Source organism: Anarhichas minor, unplaced genomic scaffold (assembly GCF_050575085.1).
Source record: "Anarhichas minor isolate MPS153535 unplaced genomic scaffold, ASM5057508v1 ptg000042l, whole genome shotgun sequence".
In the NCBI taxonomy this organism is placed as follows: Eukaryota; Metazoa; Chordata; class Actinopteri; order Perciformes; family Anarhichadidae; genus Anarhichas; species Anarhichas minor.
Window position 1 is genome coordinate 13111363 of NW_027466488.1, and position 20756 is coordinate 13132118.

A 20756-nucleotide genomic window follows, 5' to 3' on the forward strand; every position below is an offset into this window, starting at 1 on the left:
TCTCTGTGAATACATAAACCAGGTCAAATAAACCAGATAAATCATAGAATGAATCACTTAAACAAGTTGTTAGTATTACACAATGTTATGTGACATGTAACAGAGTTGCAGGTGACTCACTTATGATCAGAATCAACTCTATCGGTGATTGAGAAGGCTAAATACTTGCAGACATAAGCAAACAGAATAATCACTTGAACCCAGTCATTCAGCCTGCCAGCACTCCTGTCAAACCAAACTGAACAATGCTATATGGATGCTAGCAAGTCTGCTAAGAGACAAGCTCCTTCTCAATCTCAGAGTATCTCATTTAAATAAATGTCGCTATGAGGTAACACAATAGTGATTGAGCCTATGGCCCACTGATGAAAGTGTTGTAATATTTATATATTTGAAGTATTACGAGCGAGGAGTGTGTGGCGTCAGTCAAAATGCGGTGGTAAGTTCTACCTCACACAGGCTCCGCCTTCTACTGGACTCTATGGGTAATACTCAACTCCAATCACATGCATACATTTGCCCAATGAAGTTTGCATTTTTTTTAAATTATTTAAATTCCTTTGGATTATTTTTTCAATTTCAAGTTGTATGTACAGGTTGTGAACATTAATTAGGCTGACACTATACACCAACAGCCAACAAATAGTGGTAGTGATCACTATGGCCGCCCATCATTTCTCTGAAAATGGGGACAAATGTGACTTCTCACATCATTGATCACAGAATTTGAAGCACTTTCAAGATTTTGTGCGATTGAGAAGAATATTAAGCTCTTCTCAAACCCTTTCTCATGCGCTTGAGAACGAGCAGATAGAATTTACTGAAATAAAATGTGATGATACCATCTGAAGTCGCCACCAGCAGCTCCCACTGTCAGTACCGGGCCAGGGTTGTATACTTTTCTTCTCCATGTGGCCCCTGGAATAAGAAGCACCCCTTACTTGAAAATGAATTCAAATGCTGTGTCTTTTTGTGAGGTACTTAGCGACCCTGGTTTTTGAAAGGTGCTCTAAAATAACTTTTAATTACTTACTTACAGGTTTTGTAGGTGTGTAGCCAATACATTTCTTTTGGCTCTGTAATTCTTTTCTTTTCTCATACCATTTCTCAGGTTTTAACCCAGTGATCTCCCCATGATATTTTCACCTGACTGAAAAAAGAAACCTTTAGGTCCAATGAACAGCTACAGTCCCGTCCTACCTGTTGGAAACTTTCTCTCAAGTGACTCTGGTCCTCAGGATGGCAGAACTCCAGAATATCTTTCCCCAGCAAGTCCTACAAGACAGGATAAAATCAGTTGACAGGAGTTTATCCTCATTCAATATTTGTTGAACCAAATAGATACACAGAAAAGAAATACTGCATATTGCATTGTAGGAATGCAATGTCCACATATTGTTATTTTCAATTAAATACACTGGTATTTACCAACAGGTCTTAGGTCTGAAAGTTGAGTGTCATTAAAGCAAAGGCTGGTACATTTGGAGGACATGCTAAATAACTCCTGAGGCAGGAGTGCAACTGCAGCCACACATTAGTGATGATAACAGGTGATGCTGCATTGTTTTGAAGACATTTGATCTGAATGCATTTTTAAGCTAAATTAACAACATGAGTCACATGACTCAGTATTTCTATATTTTCCTCTGATTTAGAAACTCAATGAAACATTCATCAACATATCAAACGCAGGTTTGATGAGGTGAGAAAGTGATTCAAACACTGAATGTAAACCTTTTCCTCGAAGGTGAGAGGTAATTGCAGATGTTAATTAAATGCCAGATGTGTCATTTCAAAAGTAAAATAAATGTGTTGCAGTAAAAGACAATAAAGGGTCTGCAGGAATACAATAACAAGTACATTTGAAGTATATTTTCCAAACACAATCTATTTGCTATGAAAAATAATGTCATCCGGGATTCGGTGATTGTTGAGTAGAGGGAGAAGCAACAAAAGGAACAGGCAGACTGGCCACAGGAATGTGTTTCACAAACCAGTGCAGGCAGCAAATGTTTCTAATTCTGGTCTGCTTATTTCCACTGTCAATCAGTAACATAACGGATCATGCAAAGCACTGCTGTCATAGAATGTGTTCCATATGCAGAACAGGCGAAGTACATCTAAGGCCGTATCGTGACTGGGGTAATGCAACAGAGCCTTAGTGAGTTAGAGGTGTTAGTAATTCAGATATGAAGACTTTAAAAACTGGCAGGTGGTCATGTCGGAGAGCCAACCACTTCTCTTCGATATTTTCTTTATCTTTTTGGTCTAAGCAGCATTTTATGAAAACTAGTCGGATCACATTTCATCGTCATGTTACTCTAATTAACAAACTGAAAAGAGTCCTGCATAGAAATAATAGCAGACAATATTCGCAAGAGCAACTAAAGGTTGGCTGCTAATAAATGACTGATAATGACTCTGATAGCTCACATGATAAATTTAACATCATGCAAATGTGTAAAGTAATAATTCTATCAATGCAACAGTCATGTCATACTCAGCACTCTGCTGCTTTCAGGTTTTTGTTCTCAAAAAAATATGATTTGAATTCACAAATTAATTCCTAACGATTCTACTTCACTGTTCATTCAATCACTGCTAATGAAACACTTCTCATCCAATGAAACAATCCTCATCAAATTAAACGATTCGCATCCAATGAATCAATCCTCATCCAATGAATCAATCCTCATCCAATGAAACAATTCTCATCCAATTAAACAATTCTCATCCAATGAAACGATTCTCATCTAATGAAACGATTCTCATCCAATGAAACGATTCTCATCCAATGAAACGATTGTCATCCAATGAAACAATTCTCATCCAATGAAACAATTCTCATCCAATGAAACAATTCTCATCCAATGAAACAATTCTCATCCAATTAAACAATTATCATCCAATTAAACGATTCTCATCCAATGAATCAATCCTCATCCAATGAATCAATCCTCATCCAATGAAACAATTCTCATCCAATTAAACAATTCTCATCCAATGAAACGATTCTCATCTAATGAAACGATTCTCATCCAATGAAACGATTCTCATCCAATTAAACAATTCTCATCCAATTAAACGATTCTCATCCAATGAAATGATTCTCATCCAATTAAACGATTCTCATCCAATGAAACAATTCTCATCCAATGAAACGATTCTCATCCAATGAAACGATTCTCATCCAATGAAACGATTCTCATCCAATGAAACAATTCTCATCCAATGAAACGATTCTCATCCAATGAAACAATTCTCATCCAATGAAACAATTCTCATCCAATTAAACAATTATCATCCAATTAAACGATTCTCATCCAATGAAACGATTCTCATCCAATGAAACGATTCTCATCCAATTAAACGATTCTCATCCAATGAAACGATTCTCATCCGATGAAACGATTATCATCCAATTAAACAATTCTCATCCAATTAAACAATTCTCATCCAATGAAACGATTCTCATCCAATGAAACAATTCTCATCCAATGAAACGATTCTCATCCAATTAAACAATTATCATCCAATTAAACAATTCTCATCCAATTAAACAATTCTCATCCAATGAAACGATTCTCATCCAATGAAACGATTCTCATCCAATGAAACAATTCTCATCCAATTAAACAATTCTCATCCAATTAAACAATTCTCATCCAATGAAACGATTCTCATCCAATGAAACGATTCTCATCCAATTAAACAATTCTCATCCAATGAAACGATTCTCATCCAATTAAACAATTATCATCCAATGAAATGATTCTCATCCAATTAAACAACTCATCCAATTAAACAATTCTCATCCAATTAAACAATTCTCATCCAATTAAACGATTCTCATCCAATTAAAAATTCTCATCCAATGAAACGATTCTCATCCGATGAAACGATTCTCATCCGATGAAACGATTCTCATCCGATGAAACGATTCTCATCCAATTAAACAATTATCATCCAATTAAACGATTATCATCCAATGAATCAATCCTCATCCAATGAATCAATCCTCATCCAATGAAACAATTCTCATCCAATTAAACAAGTATCATCCAATTAAACAATTATCATCCAATTAAACAATACTCATCCAATTAAATAATACTCATCCAACTAAACAATTATCATCCAATTAATCAATTCTCATCCAATGAAACGATTCTCATCCAATGAAACGATTCTCATCCAATTAAACGATTCTCATCCAATGAAACGATTCTCATCCGATGAAACGATTATCATCCAATTAAACAATTCTCATCCAATTAAACAATTCTCATCCAATGAAACGATTCTCATCCAATGAAACAATTCTCATCCAATGAAACGATTCTCATCCAATTAAACAATTCTCATCCAATTAAACAATTCTCATCCAATTAAACAATTCTCATCCAATGAAACGATTCTCATCCAATGAAACGATTCTCATCCAATGAAACAATTCTCATCCAATTAAACAATTCTCATCCAATTAAACAATTCTCATCCAATGAAACGATTCTCATCCAATGAAACGATTCTCATCCAATTAAACAATTCTCATCCAATGAAACGATTCTCATCCAATTAAACAATTATCATCCAATGAAATGATTCTCATCCAATTAAACAACTCATCCAATTAAACAATTCTCATCCAATTAAACAATTCTCATCCAATTAAACGATTCTCATCCAATTAAAAATTCTCATCCAATGAAACGATTCTCATCCGATGAAACGATTCTCATCCGATGAAACGATTCTCATCCGATGAAACGATTCTCATCCAATTAAACAATTATCATCCAATTAAACGATTATCATCCAATGAATCAATCCTCATCCAATGAATCAATCCTCATCCAATGAAACAATTCTCATCCAATTAAACAAGTATCATCCAATTAAACAATTATCATCCAATTAAACAATACTCATCCAATTAAATAATACTCATCCAACTAAACAATTATCATCCAATTAATCAATTCTCATCCAATGAAACGATTCTCATCTAATGAAACGATTCTCATCCAATGAAACGATTCTCATCCAATGAAACGATTGTCATCCAATGAAACAATTCTCATCCAATGAAACGATTCTCATCCAATGAAACAATTCTCATCCAATGAAACAATTCTCATCCAATGAAACAATTCTCATCCAATGAAACAATTCTCATCCAATTAAACAATTATCATCCAATTAAACGATTCTCATCCAATGAAATGATTCTCATCCAATTAAACGATTCTCATCCAATGAAACAATTCTCATCCAATGAAACGATTCTCATCCAATGAAACGATTCTCATCCAATGAAACAATTCTGATCCAATGAAACGATTCTCATCCAATGAAACAATTCTCATCCAATGAAACAATTCTCATCCAATTAAACAATTATCATCCAATTATATGATTCTCATCCAATGAAACGATTCTCATCCAATGAAACGATTCTCATCCAATGAAACGATTCTCATTCAATTAAACGATTCTCATCCAATGAAACGATTCTCATCCAATGAAACGATTATCATCCAATTAAACAATTCTCATCCAATTAAACAATTCTCATCCAATGAAACGATGCTCATCCAATGAAACAATTATCATCCAATTAAACGATTCTCATCCAATGAAACAATTATCATCCAATTAAACGATTCTCATCCAATGAAACAATTCTCATCCAATTAAACAATTCTCATCCAATGCAACGATTCTCATCCAATGAAACAATTCTCATCCAATTAAACAATTCTCATCCAATTAAACAACTCATCCAATTAAACAATTCTCATCCAATTTAACGATTCTCATCCAATTAAACAATTCTCATCCAATGAAACGATTCTCATCCGATGAAACGATTCTCATCCGATGAAACGATTCTCATCCGATGAAACGATTCTCATCCGATGAAACGATTCTCATCCAATTAAACAATTATCATCCAATTAAACAATTATCATCCAATGAAATTATTCTCATCCAATTAAACAATTCTCATCCAATGAAACAACTCATCCAATGAAACAATTCTCATCCAATTCAACAATAGTCATCCAATTAAATAATACTCATCCAATTAAACAATACTCATCCAATTAAATAATACTCATCCAACTAAACAATTATCATCCAATTAAACAATTATCATCCAATTAAACAATACTCATCCAATTAAATAATACTCATCCAATTAAACAAGTATCATCCAATTAAACAATACTCATCCAATGAAATTATTCTTATCCAATGGAAAGAAACCTCATCTAATGAAAAATTCGCATCCAATAAAACAATACTCATTAAAATGAACGATAATTATTGAACACAAACACATTGAATGAAACAATGAATATTGAATTAAACAATGAACATTGAATGAAACAACCCTCTTTCAATGAAACAATACTAATCCAATGAAACGATACTCATCCAATGAAACGACTCTCATCCAATTTAACAATATTCATCCCATTAAACGATACTCATCCAACGAAACAATACACATTGAATAAAACTATACTCATCCAATGGAACAATACACATTGAATGTGAACCTTAAGTGTCTAACAAGAAGGGAGATGATTATGGCTCTGGGCAACTGGAAGCCTGTTAATGTGGAGAAGGTGTTAAGTATCACTGGTCATTACAACAAAGTTGAATCAAGTGGAATTAGTAAATCAAACAGTATTTCTGTTAAACAAGAGAAAGTGGGAGCTGTAGAACATTCCTGATTTAGTGCTGTTGAAATGTTCATTATATGCATGTATATTGAATGTATAAAGACATTTATCAAGACAACAGGTAAACATAGAGAATGGGTTTGCGTCAACAGAAAATGATACCAGGAGCAGATCAGAAAAAAGGAGGGTTCCTACTGGAATATAATTTATAAATAAATGTTAAAGATCAGGAATTTACAATATATTTTTATGAAAGCTTTTTTCGAATAAAGGCTCAGCGCTCTCTGCAGTTGAAATAAAATGATGATATCCCACTTTAATAGGGGAAAACACATTCAACGCTATGAAAGGTCAATTTTGGCAACTTATAGTTGATAAGAATCCGTTGGAACACTCCTGCCTCTATTATGAATTTCCATGACATTATCAGTCCCTTTATCCTCTTAGCTAACCTGAGGCTGATAACCAATGACGTTGATGCAGCGTGGGTCCACAAAAGTGATGACACCATCCGAGTTGTGACGTGACAGGAACTCTGTGGGCACCGACAGGCCGTTCATATCCATAGAGACTGGAGAGCTGGTCACCTGAGGGATGATACAGACATATTTATTAGAGATGCACCCATTGATCGGCTGCCAAACAAAACCAGATGGCTTTCAGCTGAGCTCACATTTGCAGGTAAAAAATCTGAAATATAAAGCGCGAAAATGAAACACTGGTCATGTGCCACTGACGAAAGATAGTGTTACGTCTGCACACAGCTCAGAATTTGTCCCAACAGCAAGTCCAAAATAAGACGTTGAGGAACAACCTGAAAAATATTTGGAACAACTAACTTAATCAGACACTTATTATAATGTAATTCATTCCCATCATGCTGCTCAGAGGATTCACAATGACAGTACAGCTAACGTTAACAGAGGTTGCATTGACTTCAACTATGATGCGTTCAAGCTGTACTCAATAAAATTAAATAAAATGACATCATCATGATGTGTTCACATGTCTTGTAAAATGTAGTTTTTTGTGAGACGCTTGAATAAATCCAGTTGTGTGAAGGAGATGTTTTCATAGCAATATATAATAGATATTAGATTTGAATTATGACCTGTTTAACTTCCTAACACCAGCTCTAAGCAGCTAATCATTTGAATTGCGTGTTTTTATGAAAAGAACCACTATAGATGACAATAACAATTTAAAAAGATAACATTAAGAATTGTTGACAGTTTACACTGACTGAGGGACGGTTAAAAGTATTTTTCAAAGTGGTTCAATTAACTGTGCCTCGACACACACCTGCAGTCTTCCGATGGCCACTAGGCAGTATTTTCCAGTCTGACCGGCCTCCGTGTCTTCTTCTGGTATAGTCATACCTGATGGAAACACAAAGCAAAACAGACATTTCTCGAAAGAGTCGAAGCACTTCATTTTCCATTTGCTACTTGAACTTTGCAGCAGCGAGAGGTAATCTGCCGGCTGACAAAGCCACTGCTCCTCTACAATGATTTATAAGTCATGTTTTTACCATTAAGCCTCCCAACTGAACGATAGTTTCCACAATACACTGACACATTTCATTAAAACAAATATTCAAACTTGTTCCACTCCGTCTACAAATAATTTAGTAAAAGAGAAGGGCAAGGCAGTCACAGACACAAACAGACATATCAATTCCATTTTGATGGCACATCTACCATAATAACTTTTCTACTGTTTGTTTTGTGTTCAATTAAATATAAAGTCATAGAAGTTTCAGTCCCAGTAGCCGTTTTCACTCCAGCTATCCTGTCACTGACTGACAACGCTCCCGTTTTCTTATCAAAAATCACGATCATGTTGCATTTTCTACTCGTGAGGGTGAGTGAGGGCGGCTGCTGGCCTCGCCTTAGGTACACATTAAAGCACATAATCATATGGGAATATGATCGCTATTATTAAGTAAAAACGTAACTTAATACTTAGTAGAATTACCGCCTTGTGTTGTTTGCCTCCACTAACCACTCAAGTAACAGTTTACATCCATGTCTGTCCAACACGTCATCACTTTATCATTTTATCCTATTAGACACTTGTGTGAAATTATCATGAATACCATATACATTCTTGAGTAGTGGCCACAAACATGTTTTGTGAGGTCACAGTGACCTTTGACCTCTGACCACCAAAACCTGGTCATCTGGTCCTCCATCACAGGATTAAATGACTACAGGCCCGTCGACTGACGTCTGTGGTCATGAAATCCTTTGAGAAACTGGTGTTGACCCATCTGAAGGACATCACAGGGCCCCTGCTGGACCCCCTGCAGTTTGCCTACCGTGCAAACAGGTCGGTGGATGATGCAGTCAGTATGGGACTGCACTACATGCTGCAACACCTCGACTCCCCAGGGACATATGCAAGGGTTCTGTTCATGGACTTCAGCTCAGCATTCAACACCATGATCCCAGCAATACTCCAACCCAAACTCTCCCAGCTCACTGTGCCAGCCTCCACCTGTCAGTGGATCACAAACTTCCTGACTGACAGGACGCAGCAGGTGAGGCTGTGAAAAATCACATCCAGCACCCGGACTATCAGCACTGGCGCCCCCCAGGGGTGTGTGCTCTCCCCACTGCTCTTCTCCCTCTACACCAACGACTGCACCTCAGAGGACCCAACTGTTAAACTCCTGAAATTCACAGACGACACAACGGTCATCGGCCTCATCAGGGACGGTGATGAGTCTGCGTACAGACGGGAGGTTGAACAGCTGGTCCTCTGGTGTGGTCAGAACAACCTGGAGCTGAACAAGCTTAAAAAGCTTAAAACTGTGGAGATGACAGTGGACTTCAGGAGGAGCCCCCCAACACTGCCCCCCCCCCTCACCATACTCAACAGCACAGTGTGGAGACCTTCAGGTTTCTGGGATCCACAATCTCCCAGGACCTGAAGTGGGCCCCCAACATCAACACCATCAGGAAAAAGGCCCAGCAGAGGTTGTACTTCCTGCACCAGCTCAGGAAGTTCAACCTACCTCAGGAGCTGCTGATCCTGTTTTACTCAGCCATCATCCAGTCTGTTCTCTGCTCCTCTATCACTGTGTGGTTTGGATCGACCACCAAACAGGACAGAAACAGACTGCAACGGACTGTCAGGTCTGCAGAGAGGATCATTGGTTCCAGCCTGCCCTCCATCCTGGACTTGTTCACCTCCAGAGTCAGGAAACGGGCTGGAAAGATCTCTGCAGACCCCTCACACCCTGGACACAAGCTATTCCAACTCCTCCCCTCTGGTCGGCGCTACAGGGCTCTGTACGCCAAAACCACCAGAGACAGGAACAGCTTCTTTCCACTGGCCATCACTCTGATGAACAATTAATAAGTCATATTGCCTCTGCCTCTGCTTGCACTATTACCACCACTTGCTCTATCACCTCAATTCCATTGCCATTGTTTATAGGTTTATGTTCACATGTGTGTGTATTTATATATATATATATATATATATATATACATACATACATACATAAATACATATATATATATATATATATATATATATATGTATATATATATATATATATATATATATACATATATATATACATATAAAGGTGCTGGTCATATAATTAGAATATCATCACAAAGTTGATTTATTTCACTAATTCCATTCCATTATATTCATTCATTACACACAGACTGATATATTTCAAATGTTTATTTCTTTTAATTTTGATGATTATAACTGACAACTAAGGAAAATCCCAAATTCAGTATCTCAGAAAATTTGAATATTGTGAAAAGGTTCAACATTGAAGACACCTGGTGCCACACTCTAATCAGCTAATTAACTCAAAACACCTGCAAAGGCCTTTAAATGGTCTCTCAGTCTAGTTCTGTAGGCTACACAATCATGGGGAAGACTGCTGACTTGACAGTTGTCCAAAAGACGACCATTGACACCTTGCACAAGGAGGGCAAGACACAAAAGGTCATTGCAAAAGAGGCTGGCTGTTCACAGAGCTCTGTGTCCAAGCACATTAATAGAGAGGCGAAGGGAAGGAAAAGATGTGGTAGAAAAAAGTGTACAAGCAATAGGGATAACCGCACCCTGGAGAGGATTGTGAAACAAAACCGATTCAAAAATGTGGGGGAGATTCAGAAAGAGTGGACTGCAGCTGGAGTCAGTGCTTCAAGAACCACTACGCACAGACGTATGCAAGACATGGGTTTCAGCTGTCGCATTCCTTGTGTCAAGCCACTCTTGAACAACAGACAGTGTCAGAAGCATCTCGCCTGGGCTAAAGACAAAAAGGACTGGACTGCTGCTGAGTGGTCCAAAGTTATGTTCTCTGATGAAAGTAAATTTTGCATTTCCTTTGGAAATCAGGGTCCCAGAGTCTGGAGGAAGAGAGGAGAGACACACAATCCACGTTGCTTGAGGTCCAGTGTAAAGTTTCCACAGTCAGTGATGGTTTGGGGTGCCATGTCATCTGCTGGTGTTGGTCCACTGTGTTTTCTGAGGTCCAAGGTCAACGCAGCCGTATACCAGGAAGTTTTAGAGCACTTCATGCTTCCTGCTGCTGACCAACTTTATGGAGATGCAGATTTCATTTTCCAACAGGACTTGGCACCTGCACACAGTGCCAAAGCAACCAGTACCTGGTTTAAGGACCATGGTATCCCTGTTCTTAATTGGCCAGCAAACTCGCCTGACCTTAACCCCATAGAAAATCTATGGGGTATTGTGAAGAGGATGATGCGAAATGCCAGACCCAACAATGCAGAAGAGCTGAAGGCCACTATCAGAGCAACCTGGGCTCTCATAACACCTGAGCAGTGCCACAGACTGATCGACTCCATGCCACGCCGCATTGCTGCAGTAATTCAGGCAAAAGGAGCCCCAACTAAGTATTGAGTGCTGTACATGCTCATACTTTTCATGTTCATATTTTTCAAGTTGGCCAAGATTTCTAAAAATCCTTTCTTTGTATTAGTCTTAAGCAATATTCAAATTTTCTGAGATACTGAATTTGGGATTTTCCTTAGTTGTCAGTTATAATCATCAAAATTAAAAGAAATAAACATTTGAAATATATCAGTCTGTGTGTAATGAATGAATATAATAGACAAGTTTCACTCTTTGAATGGAATTAGTGAAATAAATCAACTTTTTAATGATATTCTAATTATATGACCAGCACCTGTATATATATATATACACACTTTATTTTGGATATATATGTATACTTATATTGTATATAGCTGTTAAATGTTTATACCTACATCTGTTCTACTTTTTTGCTACCCTGTTTTATTCTTTATATATTTTTTTCTTGTTTATTGTAAAATAGTGTATGTACATTGAGAGTGGAGTGGAAACCGGAGACAAATTCCATGTAATCCTTTTCTGGATCAACCCAGATTTACCACATCCACAGCCCATCCAAAGGCCAGAGTCTACAAAAACATATAAAAGGTCTGTAATCACATCCAGATCGGCCGGCATGCTGTTTAATATGCAGTAATCACAGAGCAGACAGAAATTCCTTCCAGTTAACAATAACACGTTACCATAAAGTTGAGAGGGATGAGCCTCCATCAGCTCCTCTCCACATAAAAACAGAACCACGATTCTGTCCTCACTCGTGGCTACATTCCTCTCGTCGAACAGATCAGTCAGCAGCATCTGTTGAGGTCCTCAATGTGCACCCTATCTGTTATCCATCTGCAATTTATGAGTGCGCGTGTATTTTTAGTGCAAGGAAGTAAACCATGTGTCAATGATTTCAAAACACACATGGTGTGTGTTAGACCTGAGAAATACTCCAGTGTCACCTGGAAGTCCTAAGAGGCCGTTTAGTCGTGTGTTGATGTTGTTCCGTTCCATCATCTACTTTAACACTTCAGCCACCTGCTTTGAGACCAAGGGGGTGCATTCCAAACCCTGTCTCTGTAAACACCACATAGTGCAGTCAGAGAGAGCATCTGAGGCCTGGTGTGCCTCAGATAAACAGGATATTACAGTTCTACTGATACACGCTGTGAGGCAAAGTTACATAAAATACTTATGATTATTAGATTCTTTAAAATTATTTTCTAAATCTGGTCTTCTAAACCTTGAGAACAGATTTGGGACAAATCCGGCAGGATGGCTTCAGTTGACATTTTGAACAAGTACAGAAGGTATTTCTACACTTTTCTGCGTTGTTCTATTTTTTCTTATTGTCAAATAAATATTGTCTGACCTCCCTCACCTGACTGGGACTGTCAGCCCAAAGGCTCGATGGCGCCCCCTACAAAGTTCGAAAAATTTAACCCCTCACTGCTGCTTCACCAACATGGATGGAATTTTGTTTGCAGGTGTTACGTGTGTAGCATACAATACAGTGGTTGGACTGAATACAGTTCTTGTTGGAATGTACTGTAACAGATGTGTATTCTGCCTGACCACAGCTGCTGTGCAAACCTTTTACGTGTTTGGTACTCCAGAGATAGATTTTTGACCGGGTATCTTATGACCCAACTTCACAGTGTGGACTAGACCACAATATGTGAGCTGAGAAGAGCAGCAAAATCCACTCCTGTTTAGCTCCATAACAAATGTGAGGAATGCTGCCCTAAGGTGATATTTAGAGGCAGCATAAATGCAAAGAACTCAAGCTGCAGATATGCTGATATGACTCCATTTCCTGAGTGTAAAGAGACTGGAGCAGAGGAACACCTGGCTCACATGAAGCCCCTTGTAGGGGGGAAACACTCCACAGACAGGCTTGTTGTTACAGCAAGCACCTGTACTGTCAGTAGAGAATTTGGTCAGCCACAAAACATACTGCAAAAACACTCCAGCAGTCAAATTGAGACAAAGATATGAAATGTTTGCTTTGCAATATTATGTGAGCACAGGCTCATGGGATGGAGCAGAGTCTCGCATCAAAATAGACTTTCAACAAAGCTGCTCTGAATGCTGCGGCTCCACTGGACGGCATACAAGAACCACACAGGCTGTTATGGAACTGTGGTTGAATCCGGGTCCTGATCCAGAGCTGTGCACAGCTGCTTTAGGTTAGACCAGGCTACACTCTGAGCAGGGACTCATGCAGTGAGGTGAAGTTTGGGTTAAGCAGGGATAGAGACCAGAGCATCCAGTTCAGGAAGTGTATGAGTGTGTGTGTTTGTTTACCTGCAGGGGGCCAGGCTTTGATGTAGCCAGTGCAATGCACCACAGAGTACTGCGCCTCTCCTTCTTTTGAGGGTCCAAGGCCATTCCTGTCCATCACACACACACACACACACACACACACACACACACACACACACACACACACACACACACACACACACACACACACACACACACACACACACACACACACACACACACACCAGCATGTTAGGTACTCAGACACAGCTGTGGAAGGACTCCACAACAATACAGGCTCTCTCAGACATGTAATAATCAGACTGCTTTAAGTATTGGCTTTAGTACACAAACACTGCATGAATGAATGAATGAAATTTATTTATAGAGCGCTTTTCACAGACATAACATCACAAAGTGCTTAACAGAGCAGAAATTTAAAAGCATAAAAAACACAATGTGACCCTAGGGTCAATAAATTACATACACAGAGAAAAAAAAAAAATAATAATAATAAATTAAATAATAAAAATTAAAACATTTTAAGAGCAGGTCTAGGACATGGGTTTTTACTCAAACGCCAGCCTAAGAAGGTGGGTTTTGAGCTGTTTTTTAAAAGTATTCACAGTATCTGCGAGGCGTAGAGTTGCAGGCAGAGCATTCCAGAGCCTCGGCGCCACTGCCTCAAAGGCTCGGTCACCACGGGTCTTAAATCGTGTGCGTGGAACAGACAGAAGACCTAGAGCGTTTGACCTGAGAGTGCGGGCGGGTGAATATGGGTGAAGTAGATCAGCTACATAAGTAGGAGCCTGACCGTGAAGTGCTCTGTAAGTGATGGTGAGAATTTTGAAGTGTATCCTAGATGCTATAGGGAGCCAGTGGAGAGATCGGAGTACGGGGGTGATGTGAGACCGTCGATTTGTCCTGGTGAGTAATCTGGCGGCAGCGTTTTGAATTACCTGCAGACGGTTAAGAGCAGATACACTGAGTGATGTGAAAAGTGAGTTACAGTAGTCGATGCGAGAAGAGATAAATGTGTGTATGATCATCTCTAATTCAGGTGTTGATACTACAGATCTCAGTTTACTGATATTTCTTAGATGGAAGAAACATGATCTGGACAGCTGCTGGGGGTCAAACGACATGGGGGTCAAACGACATGGATCGATCAAAGAAAATCCCCAGATTGCGCAGGTTGCAATGGGCAGCAGAGGAGAGTGGACCAATACTCTGCCTGATCATGGGGACAAACTCATCTGGAGCAATAACTAGAACCTCCGTTTTAGAGTCGTTGAGTTGTAGGCAGTTTTCTGCCGTCCAGTCTCTGATGGCATTGACACAGTCCAGGAGCCTAGTTAATGTGAATGCCTCGCTGGGTTTGAATGACAGATGGAGTTGGATATCATCTGCATATAAATGATAGGACACATTATAACTTTTTATAATCGGTCCCAAAGGTAACAGATAAAGGGAAAACAACAGAGGCCCCAGAACCGAGCCCTGCGGTACGCCACAAGACAGTGGAGCGGTAACAGACACAAAATCACTCACAGAGACATTGAAACTTCTGTCATTGAGATAAGACGTGAACCAGTCTAACGCTATGCCAGATATGCCAACCCAATCACGTAGCCTCTTAATCATGATGTTATGGTCTACAGTGTCGAATGCAGAACTGAGGTCCAGAAGAACTAGCACAGAGCAGTCACCTGCATCAGAACACATGAGAATGTCATTTGAAACCCTCAGGAGAGCGGTTTCAGTAGAGTGTTGTCTGCGAAACCCAGACTGGAATTCGTCGTACATGTTGTGCCTCTCCAGTGTAGCAGTTAGTTGTTTGGCCACCACTTTCTCTAAAATTTTGGACAGGAAAGGCAGTTTTGATATGGGCCTGTAGTTCATGGCAATGCCGGATCTAAGTTTGGTTTCTTTAATATGGGCTGGATAGTGGCATGTTTAAAATAGGAAGGGACAATTCCTGTAGACAATGAGGAATTGACAATAGATGTTACTGCAGGGCCAATAATTAGCAAAACTTTCTTAAATAGAGAGGTCGGTATTATATCGAGAGGGCAAGATGATGGCTTTGTTTTGTTAATTAAGTCCATCAGGTCTTGAAGGCTGATAGGCTGGAAAGAGTCCAGAACAGTAGGAGATTGCGAGGAGCTACATGTAGATGAACAAGTCCCAGGCTGAATGCCAGACCTAATACCTGTTACCTTATCATTGAAATAGGTAAGGCATTTGTTGCAATCGTCAACAGAACAGCATGGCAATGTAGAGACAGACGGTGAAACAATTCTCTTAATTGTGTCAAACAAAATCTTGGGATTTCTCTTTGAGGAAGAGATTAAGTTGGCAAAATAAGCAGTTCTAGCTTCCTTTACTCCAGTATTAAAGGAAACTCTGAGGTCTTTGAGATATGAGCGATGCACTTCTAGCCCAGTGGCTTTCCAGAGCCGCTCTGTCCTGCGACACTTCCGTCTCAGGCTGCAGACAGCGTCTGTCATCCAAGTGCATAGAGAACTGATCAGCTGTACTCTGAGTAATAATGCGGGAGTGGAATGTTTGTTTCAGACACAAGGGGTCAGCATTGACAGAAAGATCAAAGAAAATACATTTATGGTCACTGATCAGTAGGTCCTCACAACAGGTATTATCAATAGCAAGACCCAGGGAGAACACAAGGTCCAAGGTGTGACCACCCCTGTGAGTGGCGCCAGAAACATGTTGCGTGAAATTAAAAGATTCAGTAATATTGAGAAACTCAGTGGCACTGCAGTCTGTGGTATCATTGATATGCAGATTAAAATCACCAACCAGAAGCACTTTGTCTAGCTTGATAATAGAGGTCAGAAAGTCTGTGAACTCTGATAAAAACTGACCTGCAGGACCTGGAGGTCGGTAAATTAAAAAACAGTAAAACGGCTTTAGCCGGCCCACTTTAGTCAGCTGTAGTTCAAAAGTAGCATAGGATTCTGTGCTCCCCAATTGGCAGGAAAACTGATTCTTCCTGACCACGGCGAGACCTCCACCGCGGCCTGTCAAACGCAGTGTCCCAACATAAGAACAGTCCACAGGGCAGAGTTCATTGAAATGGATGCATTCCATATTCCGTTGCCAGGTCTCAGTCAGAAATAAAAAAGCCAAATTATGACTTGTGAACAAGTCATTTAAAATGTGAGCCTTGTTTGTTACAGAGCGTGCATTAATCAGACACATTTTGATGGGGGAAGACACTGTCGTCATCAGCACAGGAAGCTTTGGGGGTATGTGCAATAGGACGGATCACTCGTGCAGCACCTCGAACCCGACCATAACTAGGGCGTGAGCGCAAGTCTGTGATTCTCACGGGAATGTTCATGGGTCGTGGAGTGGAAGTTACGGTAGAGGCAAGGGAAAGAGTAGTAGGAGACCCTCCATGCCGCCAGGGGGAGGTAGTGTTGCTTGTAGGGGATGAATGTGGCTGATGAATGAACGTAGAGGAGGAGTGACAGAGGACAGGGGATCCAGGATCATGTGTGCCAGGTGTAAACAGTCAATCATGTGGATAGGAGTGAACAGTGTACTGAATATTGGCTGTTAGTACTTCAGCGCCAGTTTTGTTCAAGTGTAAACCGTCTCTTGCGTAGAGGCTGGGACGATTCCAAAACAAGTTAAAGTTATCGATTAAACCCACATTGTGAGCCCTGCATGCGGCCTGGAGCCAGGTGTTAAGTGTGCGGATCCTGCTAATATATATATATATATATATATATATATATATATATATATATATATATATATATATATTATGTACGCACGTAGTTAATGCTGCATCTATACACATTTATATCTAAATAACAAATAACACAATATGATATTATGACAGAGTTGATTATCATTAAATACAAATGGTAGTGTCACAAAAGAGATGTTATATGACCTGCTACATTATTGGTGCACTAACCCTGGTTTTGATCCATTGATATGGATCATCTTTCCTACAAAGAGCACTGCCTTATTGATTGAGTCTTAACTCTAGCATCTTCTTAGGACAATGCTATGATTACATTTTCAACCATACCTGAAAACAGGCAGATTCACTTTATTTACCAAAGAACATGTAGAGAGAACAGTTATTTTTCAAAGCCTTGAACACTGTATGCAGATCTTCCCGTCAGGCTGCACACGACTCTTAAAAAGCTGATTGTAAAGCTTAATTGCTGTGAGCCAGGCAGCAACCTCCTGTTCTGAAAAGTGAAGTCAATGCTGAAGTGCTATAAATCTGCATTCTTTCTAATGGCCATCAGGGGCCATCAGGGGTCGCATTTAGAGTCAAACAGACCATGAAGCAGGGTATGCTTTAGGGCGGGGCTACCTTGTGATTGACAGGTCTACCACAGCGTTGTCTGTATTTTCATTTTTTCAACTTTAACTCTTTCATAGAGTGTTTTCACTTCATGAGAGTTAGTTGTAACACTGTGGTCCTCAAAATATCTTACTCAGCATTTAGTTGTACTTAGCTCCACCCTCTACTGTCACTTCTGGCAGCAAAAAGACAAGATGGCGACGGCTAAAATGCCAAACTCGAGACTTCAAAACAGTAGTCCACAAATCAGTGAGGTCCTTGTGACTTGGTCCACTTCTTACATTCAGTCTGTCTGTGAGCGTGGGTAATAACTGAAGGTGACCCAGATGATGTCAACCTTTTCATCCACGGCTCTTGGCTCATCTGGATCTTAGCAGCTGGACAGTTAATCTTTGGACAAACCCGGAGACTATCTGAATCTTTACAATCACATATGATTTTATCTGATGACTGTCGACTCCCAGTCACACTGGAAGAGGATTTGGAAAACTGACGGGAGCATGTCCTCCAGAGAGGGAAGAGTCCGGCAGAAAGTAATTACAGTGGATTAGAGAGGAAGTTCCTGTACCTGTATCTCTTCCTCATGTTAGACAGGCGGTTTAGGGAGATGTGATCCAGAGGAGCAGTACCGCACCTGCACACAAGTAAGAAATAAAGACAAAAGCATACATTACACTCCAGTGGTACATGATGCCAGTTAGTGGCTGCTAATCACAGTCCCCTCTTTATGGACAAATAAAATGTTGGTACTTCACCACAGTTCTCACAAACTGTTCCGTGAAGAGAACGTTAGTTCTTCAAATAGTGATGTTGGTCTCTATTCCAGTGCTATTATACAATCAGTACATTTCCCACTGAATCACATGGCACACACTGCAGTGTAGAGGACATCGGCCCGTGTTAAAACACCACCGAGAAAGAATAATGGTCCCTTTCTTCATGGTCTAGTTTCATAGCTGAGGGTAATCCAATTCAAATCATTCATACATTAAAACCATAAGAATGGTGTAAGTAGCAAAAAAAAGGTATTTATATTGTTGAAAGGATTCATTTTTTAATCTTCTTTCTGTCAACAGAAGTGAAATGTTCAATGTTCAATGTTCAATGTTCCAACCCTAATACAAATAATCAGTCAAATTGAGAGCACCTTAAAGGGTCAGTGTGTAGCATATAGGGGGATGTATTGACAGGAGTAGAATATAGTATTCATAACTATGTTTTTATTAGTGTATAATCACCTGAAACTACACGTCATTGTGTTTCCATTAACTTAGACTAAGCCCTTTATATCTTCATAGGGAGCGGGTCCTCTTCCATGAGTCATCCATGTCTATTCAGCAGCCCAGAACTGACAAACCAAACTCTGGTTCTAGAGAGATCCTTTCATGTTGTTATATTAGGAGGCCACCGTAGATCTCAAACATGCTTGAGAAACCAGTGAGTCACCGAGTGCGAGCCTGTGGCACCGCTAGCCACCGCCTGACTCCGTTGCTCCTAAAGTAGGCGGTACTATGGTTCTGCACTCAGCAGCTAGCGTTACGACAGTCTTCGAAAGGGAAGAGTGAGCTGAGGGAGATTGAGTTGGTTGCAATCTGCAATCCCACCACTAGGTGTCCCTAAATCCTGGGCATTGTCCCTTTAAAGAGTAAGGTAGTGGTATTATTCCAAAGAAAAGTCTTGTGATATCCTGAACTTCAACATAAAGAGCAATTTTTATTGCATACGTAGGTTAGATAGCGGCATTAGGATATCCAACATACGTATATGTGCTGTCAAAATAATGGTGAGATATTTGACATGCATGAACCGTTTGTGTTTTGTTGTCGTCGGACGGGTTAAAAAACTTGTCTGGATAAAAAGTTATCACGTAGTTTCTATTCCAATACTCTACTAACACATGCTAATACACTTGAATCAAGTGTGTCCTCCTTCAAACCTTTCCGAAAGACACAGCATTCACAGTAATGAATCAGAGCAGCATGGCGGCAAGTCAAAAATATATAGAACCGTCTTTTACAAGTTTGTAAAGTGGAAGGAAGCAGCTCAGTCAGTCAGGTGGGGATGTGAGGGGGAAGGTCACCACACAACAGTTTGATCACCACCAGCTGGACTTTGTTTACTCAGAATGGTCTGATTCAAGTTAAAACAAATTTAAAGGTTCTATATATGCTATTTAAAACATTAATGTACCATCCAACAACTATGGCCTATGTGTAGATATAGAGGTGTAATGTCTACCTGAGCAGAGCATGAAGTCTCCTTCTGTGTGTGTTCTTATCAGAGCTTCTCTGTGCATGTTAGTGCATGTGAGCGTGCCCTCACTGGTTAGCTCTCATGCGGCGGTAACAGCTGATGATGCCGCCCCGACCCAAGGCATCGTCGTGGAAGAGTAGCACCCACCGTCCGATTAGCACTGTTAGCTGCAAGCCGCTAGCTCAGCCGTCGCCATGTTGACAGCAGTATGGAGGCAATAGATATGCTCTGAATTTTGAACTTAGGAACTTTAAATGGCAGGGACTCAAAGTATGAATTTGACCACAACAGCTGGAACTCAGATGAACTTCATCAGGGCTGTCACTACATTA

At 39.7% G+C, this 20756-nt stretch overlaps 1 protein-coding gene across 1 annotated transcript in view; it reads right to left on the bottom strand.

The window, feature by feature from the left end:
- Positions 1–20756, bottom strand: part of arnt2 (aryl-hydrocarbon receptor nuclear translocator 2) — a 64282-nt gene that overhangs the window by 17643 nt on the left and 25883 nt on the right. Inside the window, exons 7-11 of the mRNA XM_076110211.1 lie at positions 18740–18805; positions 13863–13948; positions 7998–8074; positions 7148–7282; positions 1201–1275 (exon numbers count right to left, since the gene is read on the bottom strand). Of these exons, the coding sequence (XP_075966326.1) occupies positions 1201–1275; positions 7148–7282; positions 7998–8074; positions 13863–13948; positions 18740–18805 (439 nt within the window). The remainder of the gene's footprint in view (positions 1–1200; positions 1276–7147; positions 7283–7997; positions 8075–13862; positions 13949–18739; positions 18806–20756) is intronic.